Below are 16,807 nucleotides of genomic sequence, written 5' to 3' on the forward strand. Positions count from 1 at the left end.
TCCATTTATTCAAAACTGCAGAGACTGCAGTCAGATGCTTTTGACCCAGCTTCCCTTGGACCCCAATATATTTGTATTTAAAATGTTGAGATTTAAAAAGCCCTTTTGAGCAATTTATCCAGTAAAGCAATTATCTGAGGTCATTTGGAACAAAACTAATTGTGATTCTGATACCAATCCCATTTGATTTATCCAATATTACATGTAACAATTGTGTCAAAGGAATGATAAAATATTGTTATGTTTTGTACAATTAAATCCGTAATCACATTCGTGGGTTGTGGGTTACTTGCTATTGATTATGACTTTTCTACTGAAATTATGGATGGATGTAACACTTGTTTGTTTGTTTGTTTATTTGTCTTACTGCAAGCATTCTCCAGAATTGCATGTAATTGCAAGCAGCAAAGACGTCAACAAATCCGGACACTTCGCCTCTCTTATCAGTATCAGCGAGAGTCTCACGCTTTTATTTTGAAGGCGGTCTCTCTAGTATTCCGGTAGCGTCCCAATGCGGGTACGAAGCCGACTGATGAATTCTAACGGGGGGGAAAAAAGAGGGTTAGAAAGAAGAAATTGAAAGAGCGAGGCAGACAGAGAGCGAGCGAGGGGGAGAAAGAGAGAGTGGAGGAGGTGGAGGAGACCCGCCGCTGCTCTAGAGGAGGGTGAGGCTTATAAATGTACCGTTGGCGCAAATCGTATTCTTCTTTGTTGCTGTCAAGACAAAAAGGAAAAAGCCGGCGTCCATAACAGTCGCTCGCGCGTGAATGCAAAAACAATGCTGCGCATTCATTTGAATGAAGCTGTATGAGTTTAAGCTTGACGTATTGTCATAAAGAAATGAGTACTGTCAGTACTGCTGCTGCGGCGTCCGGCGGGAACACCGTAAAATGAGCGGAGCGCGCCGGTGTCCCGGGTCCGGCACCGCGCCGTGAAGCAGGCCCGTCCGCGCCGTCCATCGGGCCGAACGAGCGGGCTTCACACCCACAGCGGCTCGCTGTCTGATCTCTGGCTTCACATTGGACACGCGCTGTTTGTGTGGCGAGGTCACGTGCCTGTGTCGTCACAGGGCATCTGGATGGTGTGTTTTATCTGTGTGTATAATCAGACCCCCCCCCTCACTTCTCCCCCCCGGTCCCATCGGGCTGCGCAGTGTTTCGACATGACGGTCGTGCGTCAGAGGAAAGGCAGCAAGGGCAAGGAGCCCCCCCCCAGCGCAGAGCCCCAGTCCCTGCAGTCCAACTGTTGCAGCGACCACCACCCGCACCAGATCCTGCACGGTGAGTGAGCCCCCACTGGAGGTCTGTGGGGCTTTTGATTAAACCGCATCCAGCAGTCACGTGTTGGCTTGGGCTGCATCCTTAGTACATCGGGCTTAACCCTCTGCAGTTTACCCCCCCCCCCCCAAAACAAAATACATTAAATATAACCAGCATTCTCTCCGCTGACCGACTGCTCCTGAAAAGAAGTCTGATTTTATTGGTCTTTAAGAAAATGACTCTACTTCACTCAATATCTAGTTTTATGCCTTCTTCAAAACAGTATGATGTTTATTTTGTATTCCATTCCGAGATAATCCAGCCGTCCTTCGTTTTAAACAACGGTCGGTTTGACTAGCTGACGCGCTCATGTCCCTGCAGGGGATTGGTCCTGGGGGGCCATATTGTGGACGTCGGTCGGTTGGTCCGTGTCCGTGGGTCTCGGCCTGCTGTGCTGCATCTACATGGCCACGCTGCACGAGAACGACCTGTGGTTCTCCAACATCAAGGTGAAGGCCCCCCCCCGCTCTCCTTACGTTCCTCCCTCATTCCAATTACAACAGAATCACTTACTGAAAGCTCTGGAAAAATCAAATGCATTGATTGTGATGGAGACATTCTCATCTTCTAATAATATACATCTGTGTTGATGCACTTCATCTGTGGTTATATCTATTATCATCTTTTGCTAACATTAACTATTGGGCGGTGATTTCATGTATTTTGATTCTGATCATTCCAGATGTGTGCATGTGTTTGCTCAGAGATGTGCTTTGTCTTCACATTACTGCTTTTAATAATGGCCCCATTCTCTTAAACACATGAGACACGCTGGCTGTGAGCTGCCCGTGGGCCGAATCAGTATATCAGTGTATCCATTCTTGGTTAAAAGGTTCATGTTTGGCTGTCCACATTTCTCTTTTTTTGAAAATGACATGTGAAATAACTTCTCTGACTCGTGCACCGCTCAGATTGTGTTAAGAAATGTAATAATGTCACACATCAATCGATTAAGTCCAGGAGTTTGGGTCCTATTATTCACTTTTCACATACGCAAATAAACTGACGAAAAGTCACTTTGACTACAAATTAAATAAATTAAAGTAATCTAATAAATTACAGATAAGGTTTAAATAAAACAGATGTAGAATTACACGTATTCATGGAGACAATAATCAATCAGTGGTCCCCCACAACGTGATCAATCAAGCAAGAAGAATTTGACTGTTGACTTACTAACTTTGTTACGTGTTGTCGAGCTTTGCGGTGGCTGAGCATTGTGTAGCGATGACGCCGTCGGCCTCCCCCACCACCACCCCCCCACTTCACACCACAGGCTTGCTGTAGAGCGACTGGACTTTTTTGGACACGTTCAGTTTGGAGAAACGTTGGGGGGTTTTTTGGAACGTGTCCCTGCTTTGGGTGATGGACATTCAGAGGACGGCTATCCGCGAGGACGCCTCCATGTGACCACTCCCACGTCTGCGGCGACAACTCCTATGTCCTTGAGGGAGCTTGTGATTGCAGTAATGGCCGTAATCGGCTGTTCCACGTTCCTCTGAGTTATCGCTGTGTCCTCCAACATGAATTTGTAATCAGTGTCATGGAACAAAAACTGTCAAAAAGAAATATGGCAGGCATATCACATCACCAGGCGATGCATTTTTAATAAGGGGCCTCAGTGTGAGCCGTGCCGATGTACGGGTGGAGGGCAAACGAAAACTAACGCTAACGCTGCTGGTCTATTAGAGCCCTGGTTCACTGTTCTTCTCAAAGGGCTCTAAGAGGCCTCAGTTCACTCACCTGAACGCCTCATCAAAACCAGAGGGGGTCAAAAACCTCATTGGAGGGTCTTCATCCCAATGGGGGGGGGTTAATGTTCCGTCAGCTATTAGTCACAAGGCGGTAGCGGCGAATGACCATGGAACAGCGGTTCCCACGGCGTGTGCGGCGATCAGACGCAGCCCAAGAATGCGATTACGCTGACATGACAGTGAGCGGGTCTATCCAGAAAAATCCCAGATTAGTGTCATGCTCTGTTGCATTCATGTGCTATAATCTGCTCTAGCTTCACGCCACTGATGGTTTTTTTTTGCATGTACTGTACATAGTGACTGGATGGAACAACCTGTTGTTTTGGGATTTACATTCCTCAAAAGACGGTTTCAAGTAATGGGAGTTTACAGGGAACAATTGGAGAAAACTGGAAAGAAAGCTAACGAATGTAGAGAGCGGATGACTTGGTCCGCAGTGACGTTTCTTTGGATAACTGAGACTTAGCGTAATATTGGCCCCTAGACTGGCTGAATTGTTGTTTGATATCTGAAGGAGAGTTTTGTGACTTTCCCTTTTGTACAGCAATGGAGCAAAATACGCTTTTATGTGTATGTTTACGTTGAAATTATGATGTGCTCACTGGAAATATATTTGTATGGCACATTTGAACAAAAAGGAAATTCAAAATGCTTCACTTAAAACCATTACAATGTCAGGCTAAAGAAGAGGACATTTCAAAAGAATTAAGTAAAAACACATTAAAACAACAAACAAGAATAAAAGTTGCACAGCAGTTAATGGTATAAGCCGTAAAAGCATCAATGAATCTGGTTTAATTAAAGGCAGCAGCAAACAGAAAAGTCTTCATCCATAAATCATTTAAATCGGCTGAGTTTCAGCAGACCTGCAGCTTTCTGGGAGTTAGTTCCAGATATGTGGAGCTGAATAACAGAACGCTGCTTCTTCATGTTTGGTTCGGACTCCGGGAACAGAAAGGAGACCCGTCCCAGACGAGCTGAGTGAGCTCAACCATCAAGGATGGTTCTTAAAATGACCAAAGAGCATCTGCTTCTATTGAAGAGAATATTTAAATAAGATGACACCTCCACCCTCTCTCTCACGCTCTCGTGTTCCCCTCATGGAAGTTGTGAGCTGTTTGAATAAGAACGGCTGCACTGTTATCTGGAGCGTATCATAGGTTTTCCTTGTAGTCTGTGTGTGTAGTAAGAACCACTGAGTGTACGTTGTTGTCGTCACAGAGTTGAAGCTTTGAGTATTTGGCTCTGTGAGCAGTAGAGACCTGTCAATCACAGGAGCCCCGCCCTATAGCCTACTCCACTTTATGGAGTCGGAAAGATCCATGATTTACCAAATGATCATCACGCTGTACTGAAGAAGCAACTAGAGACCATAAGCTCATGTTTACAGTGTTTACTGAGGGAATAAATCCAGCCCCCTACTGGTCACCAAAGAGAATGCAAGTTGAAGGCACTTTCGCATAGTTTTACTTCTCATTAAAGTGTTGCTACATGGTTAAAAACCTACTTGCTGTAAGTGTCGTCGATTGTGTGATACCAAATATTTGAGTTTGTGCCATGCGAGGAAGAAGATCTGCGAATGTTGAAGCCACACTGAACCTTTTAATGTCTTTCGATGTGGCAGTTCAGAAACGGCAGAAATGCCCAGACGGATAGAGGTCTTTTTTATGGAGATCCTCTGAGGACTGACACCCATGTGCCGTATTCATCGAGCACGTCATAGATGTGGGTATTTTTAGATGGAAAATGACTCCCACACAGTGAAGTTCATAGGCTGAAAAAGTTCCACACGCTTATCACAAGAGGAAGACTTTGCTCCAACACAAGCGCCAGTCTTATACGTCCCCTCATCCTCCGTTACAAACAGCTCGTTAACACGTGATGTCTCGGCTCGGTTGTTTTTCCATGAGCTGCAGCGGTTTGATTGTGAGCCCGGTAAATGCTGTGCGGCAACAGAACATCAGGGCCTGACGCATTACAAAGCATCGCCGTGCTTCAGACTGGGGTGGAGATTCTCAGCAGGCTCAGAGTCCTACCTTTCTACCTACTTTGGCTGTGCAGTGGTCGTCCTTAGAAAAGGAATGTAGGTCAGATGGTGGGTCCTGCTTTAGTTTCATGTTTCTTTTATAGAATTTATAAAAAAAAATCAATTCTGATTCTATTGAGGTTTTTGAAGGAAGGATGTTAGCCCCCCAAAAAAATGAAATCATGTGAACAACACCAAAAAATGTTAAGAAATGATTTAATGAATTAGATAAGTTGGTCTTTCTTGGTAATCAAATAAACGTTGTAACTGCAGTTATATTGCTTCAGCAAACACCTCCTATGCTCTCTGTGAGGGCCCAGCTCCTCCTCTGACTACACACACACACACACACACACACACAGAGCCAGAGATTTAAATGTCTCCACTGCCCCTCCTTCTCTCTGCTCAGTGTTTCTTTGCAGAGGTTAAGCCGCTCCACTCAGCAGGCGTGTCAATGGTGGCGTGAAAGCTTAGCAGCGGCACCACCGCCTCTGAATGTGGATCGGGGCGAACACTGATTAGTATCTGCAACTTAAACCAAATTAATACAGCAGCATAACAAGCCACATTCCTATAGTGGGGACGGACTCTCTGGAGGCTGTTTCTACAGGACAGAGGAGAGGATCGGATCAAAACACACACGCACACACACACACACACACACACGCACACACACACACACGGTGTTTGTGTGTGTGTGTGTGTGTGTGTGGAAGAGAAGAGGACAGATGCTTTCTTTCATGAAAAAATACAAGTGACTTCACAGGCAAGGTGAACATTTCCCCCAACTGTTCTCACATAAGTGTGTTCCTGGCTGACATCATCGCACATTGCACACACGTGTTTCCCTTCTGGTAATTCTATCAGTGTCTCTGTCTTAGACTGTTCACTCCAGACTGTTCAATCTGCTAAGCCTTTTCGTATGTATAAAACAAATTGAAATATTTAGAAGATATTTAGTAGAAACATGTGTATATATTTACTTTATTACAGGCATTGTGGTGATAAGATTCTTCTTCAGTTTGGTATGTTGTTGTACACGACCAAGGCTGGAATTCTACCTCAAGTATAGTTGATATTATGTATTTGATTTCCTGCCCTTAGAGAGCCACTGTCTGTCTCCCTGACTCACACACACACACACGCACACACACGCACACACACACACACACACACACGCTGTGTCCAGGTCAAGTAGGTTGGAAAGGGCCTTGGAACATGCTGTAAAGTCATTTGTGTGTCTCGCTTGCTGTTTTCTGCTCTTGGCTGTTGTTGCCGTCGGACCGGAGTGACTGATGCTATCAGAATGCTGGTCTGCGCAGCGAGCCGCTGCCCAACACAACCAGGGACTGGTTTTAATCATCTCGCTAGCGGCGTTCACCCTCCGGTCTGGAAGGGTTTGTTCTCATGTTCTCATACACACACACACACACACACACACACACACACACACACACACGCACAAACAATGGTCATTATCACGTCATGTCGTTATGCGTCCATATCAGACGCCCGATGCCGGTTCCAGTTCCACAAAAATCTCTTGGCGAATGTTCCCTCCGTATTTTTCCGCGTGGCGTTCTCCGCCCCTTTACACCCCCCCCATCCTATTCTCTCCCTGTGTGCCTGTGTGTTTTTTATAGACAGACAAGAGGTCACCCGTAGTGGCTCTCTCTTTTTTTCCCCCCCTCCCTCCCTCTGACTGCTGCACTCGGACCGCGGCTCGCTGCTTTTTGTTTCCAGGTGTTTGCTGGAGATGAAGAGGGGGGGGGGGCTCGCGTTGCTTCTTGTTTACGGAGTACAGCGCACTGGGCGGAAGCTCACTCGCACTCTTCGAGCGCTTCGAGCCGTTGGGAGGGAAAGAGGAGGATCGCCGGCTGCTGAGAAGTGAACTAGCTGCCGTGGAAATGAGTAACGTGTTGACTGGGCCCGTTCTTCTTTGACCTTCGTTTAAACTGAGGATTAGCCGTCTCATCAGAGCTCCTGGTGGAAAGCCAAGGCTTGTTTTGCCTGAGAGCAAACTCTTAATAGCGGATTGGGAAGGAAACTGGCCGCTCGGTCCCCCAGAGGAAGCTTTTCTGCATATCTCCTTTTGGCAAGGAACTCGAAGCGATTAAAAAGTTAATTTATTTGGACCGACTTCAAGAAAAGAGAAACGCACCGCATTTCCACTTCCTGCTGTAATGCGTTTGGATCGGTTCTATAGCTCAGCCCGGGAGCGTGCTGTTTATCTACCTGGATTCAGCACATCAAAGGACCCGAGAGCGCGTTGATGATCTCCGCCGTCTCAGCCAATGGAGCCTCGTAGGAGAGTTAAGCTGAGCAAGCTGCAACCTCACGCGGGCCCTCCTCCAGCCGCCGCAGACGAAGGGAGACGGAGCGGCAACGCGACGCGGACCCGTGCCGAGGAGGCCTCAGGGGAGGCGCTTCCGATTGGACGGCCCGCGGCGGCTCGCCGTGGTCCTTCGTCCGCGGTACGCCGGTGGCCATGGCGACGGAGTGTTTCCACAGCGGTCGGGCTGTCGTTAGCCGGGCTGCTGGCGCTGGCTCAGGCCTGGTGCGTCAACGCCATACACGAGAATCTGCTGTGGTTCTCTCAGCTCACGGTAGGAGTTCTGAGGCCGCGTCGGTCCGGAGCTTTGATGGGACGAGTTGAAAGGGTCACGCCCCTCAGCTGCAGCGTCTGCTCGCTCTCCCTCTCTCTGTGTAAAGTGTTCGTAATGGAGCGCTCCTGTAATCGGAGTCAGATTCCATGTATGCATAAGCACACGTGGCGAATAAAGCTGACGTCGAAGAGGAACAATGTGGTTTTTTTCGTCGTGGAGCGCCGGATGCCAACGGTTATTTGAATACGGGTTAACGCATTTATTTTTAACTGTTATTATAATTTTCCGACACATTACAATGTCTGCATGTTATTACTATTTATAGATAGTTGCTTTTTGTACTGGATTTTCCATTTCCGCCAAACGACCTGAGGATTTTTATGACGCCGATGTCAGACGCTGATTCATAGAGCCTGAGAATATAGGCGCTGCAGTGCCGGTAATGTGTCGAGTTTAACATACTTCACTGTCCTAATAGGTCACGGAGTCAGCAAGATGTCAGCCCAGGACGTCCGTACTGGTCCTCCATGTGGAGGCTGTTTTTTTCATTTTTCGCGTTAACATTGTTTTCACAGTGTTCACAGTGCTGGCCAAGCTTTATCATTTCCACCTGCATCTGTGTGGGTGTTACAGCATAATACTAAATATAACTACACCGTAATACCTGCTAAGACGCAGCTGATGTAGACTGGAAGTAAATGAGACAGGCCATCAATTCTGCTTAAGATGATGAGTGGACAGTGGAGCTGTAAGGGGTGGTGGGCTAGCAGCCACTGAGGGACATTTATTAATAGTTGAAATATGGACATTTCATGTGTTTATGAATATTGCAAAATGTCAGCACAATCGCTCAAGTGAGGTGAATGGAAATCAGCAGGGCTGTTCCACTCCTTTGGTCAATAATCAGTTGTTGAGTTGTTTGCGTACATTTTTCTTTTGATGCTCCTTTTTTTCATGTGGGATGAGCTTTAAATCATAGATCATTGTCGTAAATGGCATTGTAAATATATTTAGAAACTTTTTTTTTTACTGGCAAATTTTGAGGTACTCAGATTGACCAACAGTCGATTAAGTCAAAGAAATGTATCTCTAAAGAGTTTCCTTTTCATATGGAGCACAGCTGTAAAAGCACTTTTCAAACGGGACACGATGGATTGATGGAGTTAATATTCTGCAGCTGCTTGTTCGCTGTTTGCTCTCTGTTTTTACTCCCCAGTGGAACAGTAATCATGCATGGCAAGTGGAAATCTCTTGGGAAGCCATCGTCTCAGCACACACACACACACACACACACACACACACACACACACACAAACCCTGCTACCTGTCTCCTTGTTACTGCCAAGGTTTATGAGTGTATTAGCTGCTTTGCTTCTATCTTGTGTTTCTGTCATACTCTGCCAGGTTCTGTTTTACATATTTCAGAGAAACAGAAGTCTTTGGTTTCAACAAAAAACAACCTTGTTTTTCCTGCTAGGAGATGGAGAGGGAGATCTCCTTCCGGACCGAGTGTGGACTCTACTACTCCTACTACAAGCAGATGTTGCAGGCCCCGTCCATACAGGAAGGTATAAACTGTGTCTATGTGATGTCCTACACACACACATACATACATGCATACATACATGCATACATACATTAGGGCTGTTTAATTGTAACTACACACATTTGATTGGAGGCAGAACTCCAGCGCGTGGAACATGTTGATAGCGACTCTTCCTGTTGTCCTCGTGCACCTTGCTCTCAACTCTCCACCATGTGACGGCAAATCCTGGTCCCACTAAGTGCAAAGCAGACGTGATGTCATGTTGCTGAAGAACAAAGTAGAGATTTCCGCTGGTTTGATGTCCATTCCTCGTGTTTATGTCTCTTCTTGTTCTTTCTCAGTAGTGCTTCTTTGCAGCAACTCAACCATGAAGGTCTAATTCACGTAGTCTCCCCTGGACAGTTGCTGTTGAGATGTGTCTGCTACTTGGACTCTGAGAAGCATTTCTGTGGGCTCTGATCTGAAGTTTCAAAGGCTGGTAGCTCTAATGAACCTCTCCTCAGCAGCAGAGGTAGCTCTTGGTCTTCCTGTCCTGGGGGGTCCTCATGAGAGCCACTCTCATCAGAGCGTTTGGTAGTTAGCTCGACTCCAATTAAGGATACTTGAAATGTTCCAGATTTACTGACCTTCCTGTGTTAAAGTAGTGATGGAGTGTTTGCAGTGGAATAGGCCTGTTCACTGTAAAGAACATAAAGAAGGCAACCGTCACACCTTCAAGCACGTTGCTGATATCATATGAAAACTTCCTGAAAAACGACACTACCCAGCATAACATGAACATTTTGGTAACTGTAATTATTTCAACATTTTCTCATAATATCGTAAATCTTGATAAAATCGGCTTTCTTTTCATGGATGAGTACCGGATGACTGTTTGGACCCAGGTACCCACCATTGTCCAACTATACCAAACAAATCACTGCATGTTCTGAGGAAAATGAGTCTGATTATTTTTTCCATTATCATGTAAAATACCTAGTTTCAAACCGGCCAACCAATTTTCCAGTAAGGCAAATAATTGAGCTGCAATCACTTTGAGCAGCTGGCCGACCTCTCCTTCTGTCCCAGCGCGTGTGAGCAGTAAGGCTCGATGTGCACATGCTACACGGGTCACTAAGGGTGCAGGAGGGAGGAGACCAAATACAGGCCGACTGTCATGGAAGAAATGAGAAAAGAAGAGATGGGATGCCGGAATGCCAAATAAGTGACGTGGCAGAAAAAGGAATGCGAGGAGGCGTGAAAAGGGAGAAGGAAGGACAGTGATGTACACGGATGAGAGGAGAGCTATTAGGAAAGAAGGACGATAAGGGAGCAAAGTCAGGGAGGAAAGAAAGGGGAAAGAAGCAAGAATGACATTTTGAAAGAAAGATGGAAAAGGAAGGTGGAATGTGTGCTAGTGGGAAATAATGTCCATCTTGTTCATGGAAACCAGAGCTGTTCTTTCTGGTTTTGAAGGGATCAAGAACACAGCAGTGATCATACGGACACACCCCATCCAAGTTTAGTGTCAAACCCAACATACCAATGATACCGCAGCCAGGAGCGATGACACCAGTGCGTGTACTGACAGGAGTATTATTGTAGTAGTTTTGCCTGTAATACTCTCCAAAGAACTTGATCTTCTTTGAGAGATCGGGGGGTAAACGGGGGGGACACGGCCTTTAAACCTTTTCTAGCCACTTGGGGGCAGCAGAAACCGAGAGGTTTCCTCGCCTTCTCAGTACCGGCTCCACGACACTTCAAGCAGATAATGGAGTAACATTGTCCTTTGTTTTGATTCCGGTTTGCAGCAGCTTACCAAATGCCTGCCAAGAGTGCTCCGTACCCCATCGGTGCAGTGCGTTGATAGGTATTTGATCTTAAAGCACGATTGGAAGAACTTCCCCATACGTATACAGGATTTCCCGCAGGAGGTCTTTCTGAAGAGGTACTGAGCCACTGAGGCCCGGCTTCGTCTCCTCTCATCATCAGTGTTAGAGATGAGGTTTTTTCTGTGTGGTTTAGTAAGTGATGTTCCTCCCAGTTGGTTAATGTTTCATTTGATAAAAGCAGAATACTGTTTAATCAGCAGAGTACTCCGTACAAGAAAACATCACACTTGTTCCTCACAGTAACTATTATCGCTCTCTGTCCCTGTGTGTGTGTGTGTGTGTGTGTGTGTGTGTGTGTGTGTGTGTGTGTGTGTGTGTTCCTAGGGCTGTCCGAATTGATCCATGACAACTTGACAGAATCCAAGAGGACCATCAATCTCCTGCAGCGGATGAATATCTACCAAGAGGTCTTCCTCAGTGTTCTCTACAGATTGTTGCCCATACAGGTACACCATCACTCTGCTGTCAGCTCTTTACAATTGGCTTGTAAAACACCAGATTAGAGTAATGACCGCCACAAAAAGAAATGATTGATTGTCTGAATGCTACAGTGAAGGCCGTCTCAGGAGGCCGCCGTGGCATTTTACAGCTTGGTCTCCACGTGGCTTGGCACACCTGCACTTGTCAGACCGGAGGAAGAGCGTCGCGTATCGGCACGTCAATTAGCCCAGAAACGGCTTCTGAGCTCCCTCAGAGATCTGCCCGCGACAGGAATGCCAACGAGGGAAATATCAGACCAAACCACTACGTTCCTGAGTGGCCGGATCGTAGCCACCGCAGTGCAACTGCGTCCATTCACAGCGCCTAATGAACTAATGCTTTCCATCTATGTGTGTGTGTGTGTGGTCCAGTCCTATCTGGAGCCCGTGTATTTCTACATTTACACGGTGTTCTCGCTCCAAGCCGTGTACGTGATCGCTCTGTACCTCACAGCGTGGCTGCTGTCGGGTTCGTGGCTGGCTGGCACGCTCTCAGGGGTCTGGTACCTACTCAACAGGTGAGTAATGAGCCACTGTGCATTTGTGTGTGATCTCCATTTTAAATTGCAACATCACTGCAAATCCCCCGTTGCTCATCTTGTGACAGAAGCGCTTCAAAAGGTTGTCAAACGAACCCTCACATGATGGTCTGTGGTCCATCTGTTCATTTGTGTCCGACCTTTTAGAGCTTTTAGTTACATTAAGTTCCCAATATTAAAAACAACCAATGTTATCATCTTCACTTCTTCTTCCTGTTTACACGGAGCACATTTTCATTTTAGCACATGAGCACATTTTAATGGAATAAACGCAATATCGAATAATACTTCTACAACACGGGTAGCTTACATTTCCTTTTTTTAAACCTTAGTTAGAATAACACAAACATCGTTATTCATCGCCTGTAAAAGTTAGAGCCCATTGCGCGCTGGTAGAACCTGGACGTTGAAGCTGCTTATTGAGCCAAGGCGAACAAAGCTCCTCAGCAGTGGAAAAGGTGCCGCTACGAACGGCCTCCTGCAGTAAAAGGTTGACATTTTGTTTTTAACAAGTATAAAACAGAGACGGTGCTGTCGGGGTTTCATGTCCAGGACTTTTTGATATTCAAGTGAGCTTACTCATAGAAACAATGATGGTTGGCTGGGAGGACTGCGCATCTTGGAATCTCGGGGACGTATCAGCTGTTACCCAGTTCCTCATGATGCACCCTCCTAACATATGACCGACAAAGTAGCATACATGTAATAGGGGTGTCATGCTTTAGCATCTGTGGTGACACCTCCGATACCAGATGTTTCCACATACCATTACATGTGCTTTATGATTGCTCCGTTTTTCACTCGCTATCTGAAATCAGCACTGAGCTCTTTTCTCATATTCTCCTCTCACATACTCTCTATCGTCTATTTACTTGAGTAATCAACTCTTGATATCATGCTGGCATTTATTATCGCGTGTACTTAGAATGTAAATCGGATCACATTATTTATTTCTGAATAATATGCATTAATGTCTTATTTGTCTTATATAATCACATATAATGTGTCTATATATATCAAGAGAGAGAGAGGGTTGCATTTGAAAAGTGAAAGATAAGACACTAATGCATATGACTTGGGGCTTTAACACTCAGGGGGCCCTCACTAGTACATGAAAGGAAAAACTATTGCTAATGCCGACAGTAATTTATATATATATATAAGACCGCAGTGCAGTAAAGGTCATGTTGAGTCATCATTCTTCAACACAAGGAAAGTGTAAGAAAACCACTTGCGCAGCACAATTCTGTTTTTTAGAGCATTTTAGAGATTGTAGTTCTCTCATGTCAGTTGTGAATCCATATAATAATAATAATAATAATAACTGCAAGAAAAGATTGATAATAATCGAGTGTGAAATAAACTAACTCGCTCCAGAAGCAAGTCCCCCTAAGGTGCCTCCCGTTGGCCATGAATGGATTGCCATAGTTCTTAGTGACAGTACTTATTTAAGTTTTAATTTCCTTTTCAGTAGAGTAAGAGCGTCTTCAATTAAAACCTACAAATAAACCTGTTTAAAGATGTTTACTCCTGTAAAATACCAAGTTGTCATGTGAGTTGGTGTTATTTAGCTGTTTCACTCTGACAGGAGAACAGCATGAACATTGTCATCAACTTTAACCAACAAAATAAAGAAGGGACCTTGATGTGTTATAGTGGAAAGAACCGAACAGTTTGAAACCTACTAATACTTTCTTTAAACTCACCGGAGCAACCTTCAGAGGACTCGTCCCTCCCCATCACATGACAACAAAACCGGGGGCACAGGGCAGACTTCCATTGATTTCCATCCTGTCCTCTCTCTCTCCCTCCTACCAGGGTGGACACCACTCGGGTGGAGTTCACCATCTCCCTCAGAGAGAACTGGTCTCTGCCCTTCCTGGCATTGCAGGTCACCGCCATCACCTGTTACCTCCGGCCTCAGCTCACCGCCTTGCAGCAGGTGAGCACCAAAATAAGGAGAAACGGTCTTCAAACCGCTGATCCTGCACACAGGATCGCTGGAGTCCATCCCAGCCAACTTTGGGCAAGAGACGAGGTTCACTTTGCATTGGTCGACAGCCAATCGCAGGGCTACACACAGAGACACACACTCATAATAGGGAATTCTGTTTTACAAGATCTGGTTTGAAGAAACATGTTTATTCAGGTCTAGACGTGTGTGAAATGATCACAATATTAATCTTGAGTGTGGTTGAAAATCGGAAAATAAAGTTGATTAAAACATGAAATGTTTTTCCATCCAAATTCTCTCCCTGCAAAAATGTAATTCTACATTTTAAAAGTTGCTGATTTGTATTTATTTTTTTTCTTACATGATCATTTCTATGAAATCAGGCTTCATTTTCACTTTTCCACCATAGCGAGTAAGGTGGCTTCACCTCTGATAGTATTCAGAATGATTCCAATAACAAAAAATTTCCCACCCTCAGATTATTTTACCCAATGTTTTCATTCAGACCGGCAATGAAACAATCAACCGTGAGCAGTTCAAACGTCTAATCCCACTGTGTGTGTGTGTGTGTTTCCCTCGGCAGAAGGTGCTGGTGTGGTTGATGTACGTGACGACGTTCTGCTTCTGTCTCACGTGGCAGTTCAACCAGTTCATCCTGCTGGTTCAGGCCCTCGTCATTTTCACCCTGGACTGTGGCGATTTCTTAACCGGTACACAGGTACGGCTCCCGACGAGGACCAGAACCTCTAACATCCATCCAACTGGAAAACGGTTGTTGGAGCCGTGTGACCTGACGGGTACGTGTGCTGTTCCTCAGGTGACCACGATGTACCTCGTACAAGTGTTCGGTCTGCTGAGTGTGTGGCTGCTGCAGTTCTGTAACTCCATGATACTGGGATCGCTGGTTCTGAGCTTCATCGTTGCCGCACTCTTCATCAGACACTGCCAGGTTAGTAACTGTGTGTGTGTGTGTTTGGAATAGGAGTTAAAGGCACTAATTGGGCACACAAAGAAGCAACACAATAGTGAGTGTGTCAAAGTCGCAGATGGAAGATCCCGGCAGTCTGCTTTTTTTTTACATAGGAGATCATTCATTTGTATCCAGGAGACCCATTTTCCTGTCAGGTGTGAATGTCATGTAGTTAAGTCTAATCCTATCACAGTAACCGTTATAGAAACATTTAATGTGACAGGCTGAAAGTGGGAAGGAGAGACAGATGGACAGAGGCTGCGATGGATTTTATTTCTGGCCTTAGGTCATTTCTCACAGTAGCACGTGCTCTTATTGTAAAATGTTCTACCAAGAACGGCCGCGTGGACTCAAGTCGCAGGACGTAGACAGCTCGTGACTTCACCAGGACTTTTGGCTTGGAGTAACGTAATATCCAAAGCCCAAACATGAAACAGATTCATGACAAGAGAGACTGCAGCGCTTCTTCATTTCCCACAAGGCAGTTTTAACTTCTTTCTGTTTTTTTTTTTGTTCAAGCTCTCACTGGTTCCAATGGCAAACTCCTTTGACGGCAGATGCTCTGAGCTGTAGCTGATTAACATGAAATGCTGAACTGAGACTCTTGGCTGGCGTCCGGTCAATGATGCCTTCCTGCCTCTAGTGGCTCTCTTTTGTTTCACGTTCAGCAGGCGGCTCTCAACTGACTGATTTAAAGGAATTATGGCTGCATTACATTCAAAAGAATGATTTAATCACCATATCCGCTCCCCCACCAAAGAACCTAACGAACCAAATCACTGCTGATACCATGTAGCCTCTCTTTACATACATTACAAGTTCTACCTCTTTACTGAAGATGTCAGTCTACTTTTTTGTATCACTGGCTGAGGCTGATCATGGTTGGATGATGAGAATAAATAAGTAACCATATTTAAATGATACCCCACAATCTGGTTTGAATTTGAATTTGACTGTTGAGCTTTAGAAATCCAGACTCCACAGTCCAACGGGTGCATAGCTGTCAGTGCTCAGTATGATTTTTGTTATTGATCCGAGTATTCGTCTGAGTACTAAGTACAACACTCTCGTTGCAGTCCGGTCTGAAGACGGGAAGCCCGCTGGTCCGTCTGGCCAAACTGCTCCTCCACAGCGCCATGGTTCTCCTCCTCACCGTCACCATCAACTACCTGGCCAAGGTGCTCCTCCTCTCTGACCTCCCTCCTCCCCGACTGCTGCGTCACCTCCCCTTGTCCTCCTGCCCGTACCCTCTCCGCCTCTCCCCACTACTGCAGCCCATACTCGGCATAACATCGGCATGCTGATTTTAGCTTTAACCAGATTACCTAATGTGTGTGTGTGTGTGTGTGTGGGCGTGTGTACGTTTACAGAAAGCTCTCCAACTCAGATCGGACGAACACATCTTTAAATTCATCAAGTCAAAGCTGGCCTTGGGGCTGACGAGGTATGAACATACACACAAACTGCATGGATGTGGACACACAACAATTTTGCGCGCTCTTCCCTTTTTTCAAAGCCGGCACGCTTCACTTTGGTGGATCCACGTGTTGCCACTAAGACACACAGCAGTGCGTGTGAGTGTGCAGAGCCTGACTCTTACTCACTAAGCCAGCGCTGTAGCACCCGGGGTGTTAAGTGTGTGCAAATAATATTATATATTGGGATCCCATTGATCACATACACATGTGTGCGTGCGTGCGTGCTCAGCCATTGGACTGTTCCTCCTCCTCTTGGTGCTTGTGC

The 16,807-nt window shown here is 45.8% G+C and overlaps 1 protein-coding gene across 2 annotated transcripts in view; it reads left to right on the plus strand.

Annotated features, from left to right (window-relative positions):
- The first annotated feature begins 488 nt into the window (after positions 1-488).
- Positions 489-16,807, plus strand: part of dpy19l3 (dpy-19 like C-mannosyltransferase 3) — a 39,422-nt gene continuing 23,103 nt past the window's right edge. Inside the window, exons 1-11 of one of the 2 annotated variants that reach the window (XM_078085231.1) lie at positions 489-665; positions 1,154-1,280; positions 1,641-1,768; positions 9,183-9,273; positions 11,447-11,568; positions 11,974-12,119; positions 13,959-14,082; positions 14,678-14,812; positions 14,912-15,043; positions 16,141-16,242; positions 16,435-16,508. In XM_078085231.1, the coding sequence (XP_077941357.1) occupies positions 1,163-1,280; positions 1,641-1,768; positions 9,183-9,273; positions 11,447-11,568; positions 11,974-12,119; positions 13,959-14,082; positions 14,678-14,812; positions 14,912-15,043; positions 16,141-16,242; positions 16,435-16,508 (1,172 nt within the window). In that variant the 5' untranslated portion in view covers positions 489-665; positions 1,154-1,162. Of the gene's footprint in view, positions 666-1,153; positions 1,281-1,640; positions 1,769-6,719; positions 7,706-9,182; positions 9,274-11,446; positions 11,569-11,973; positions 12,120-13,958; positions 14,083-14,677; positions 14,813-14,911; positions 15,044-16,140; positions 16,243-16,434; positions 16,509-16,807 lie in introns of those variants that run through there. The other variant, XM_040164143.2, reaches the window with a different exon arrangement.

The sequence above is a fragment of the Gasterosteus aculeatus genome, chromosome 12 (genome assembly GCF_964276395.1).
Source record: "Gasterosteus aculeatus chromosome 12, fGasAcu3.hap1.1, whole genome shotgun sequence".
Classification (NCBI taxonomy): Eukaryota; Metazoa; Chordata; class Actinopteri; order Perciformes; family Gasterosteidae; genus Gasterosteus; species Gasterosteus aculeatus.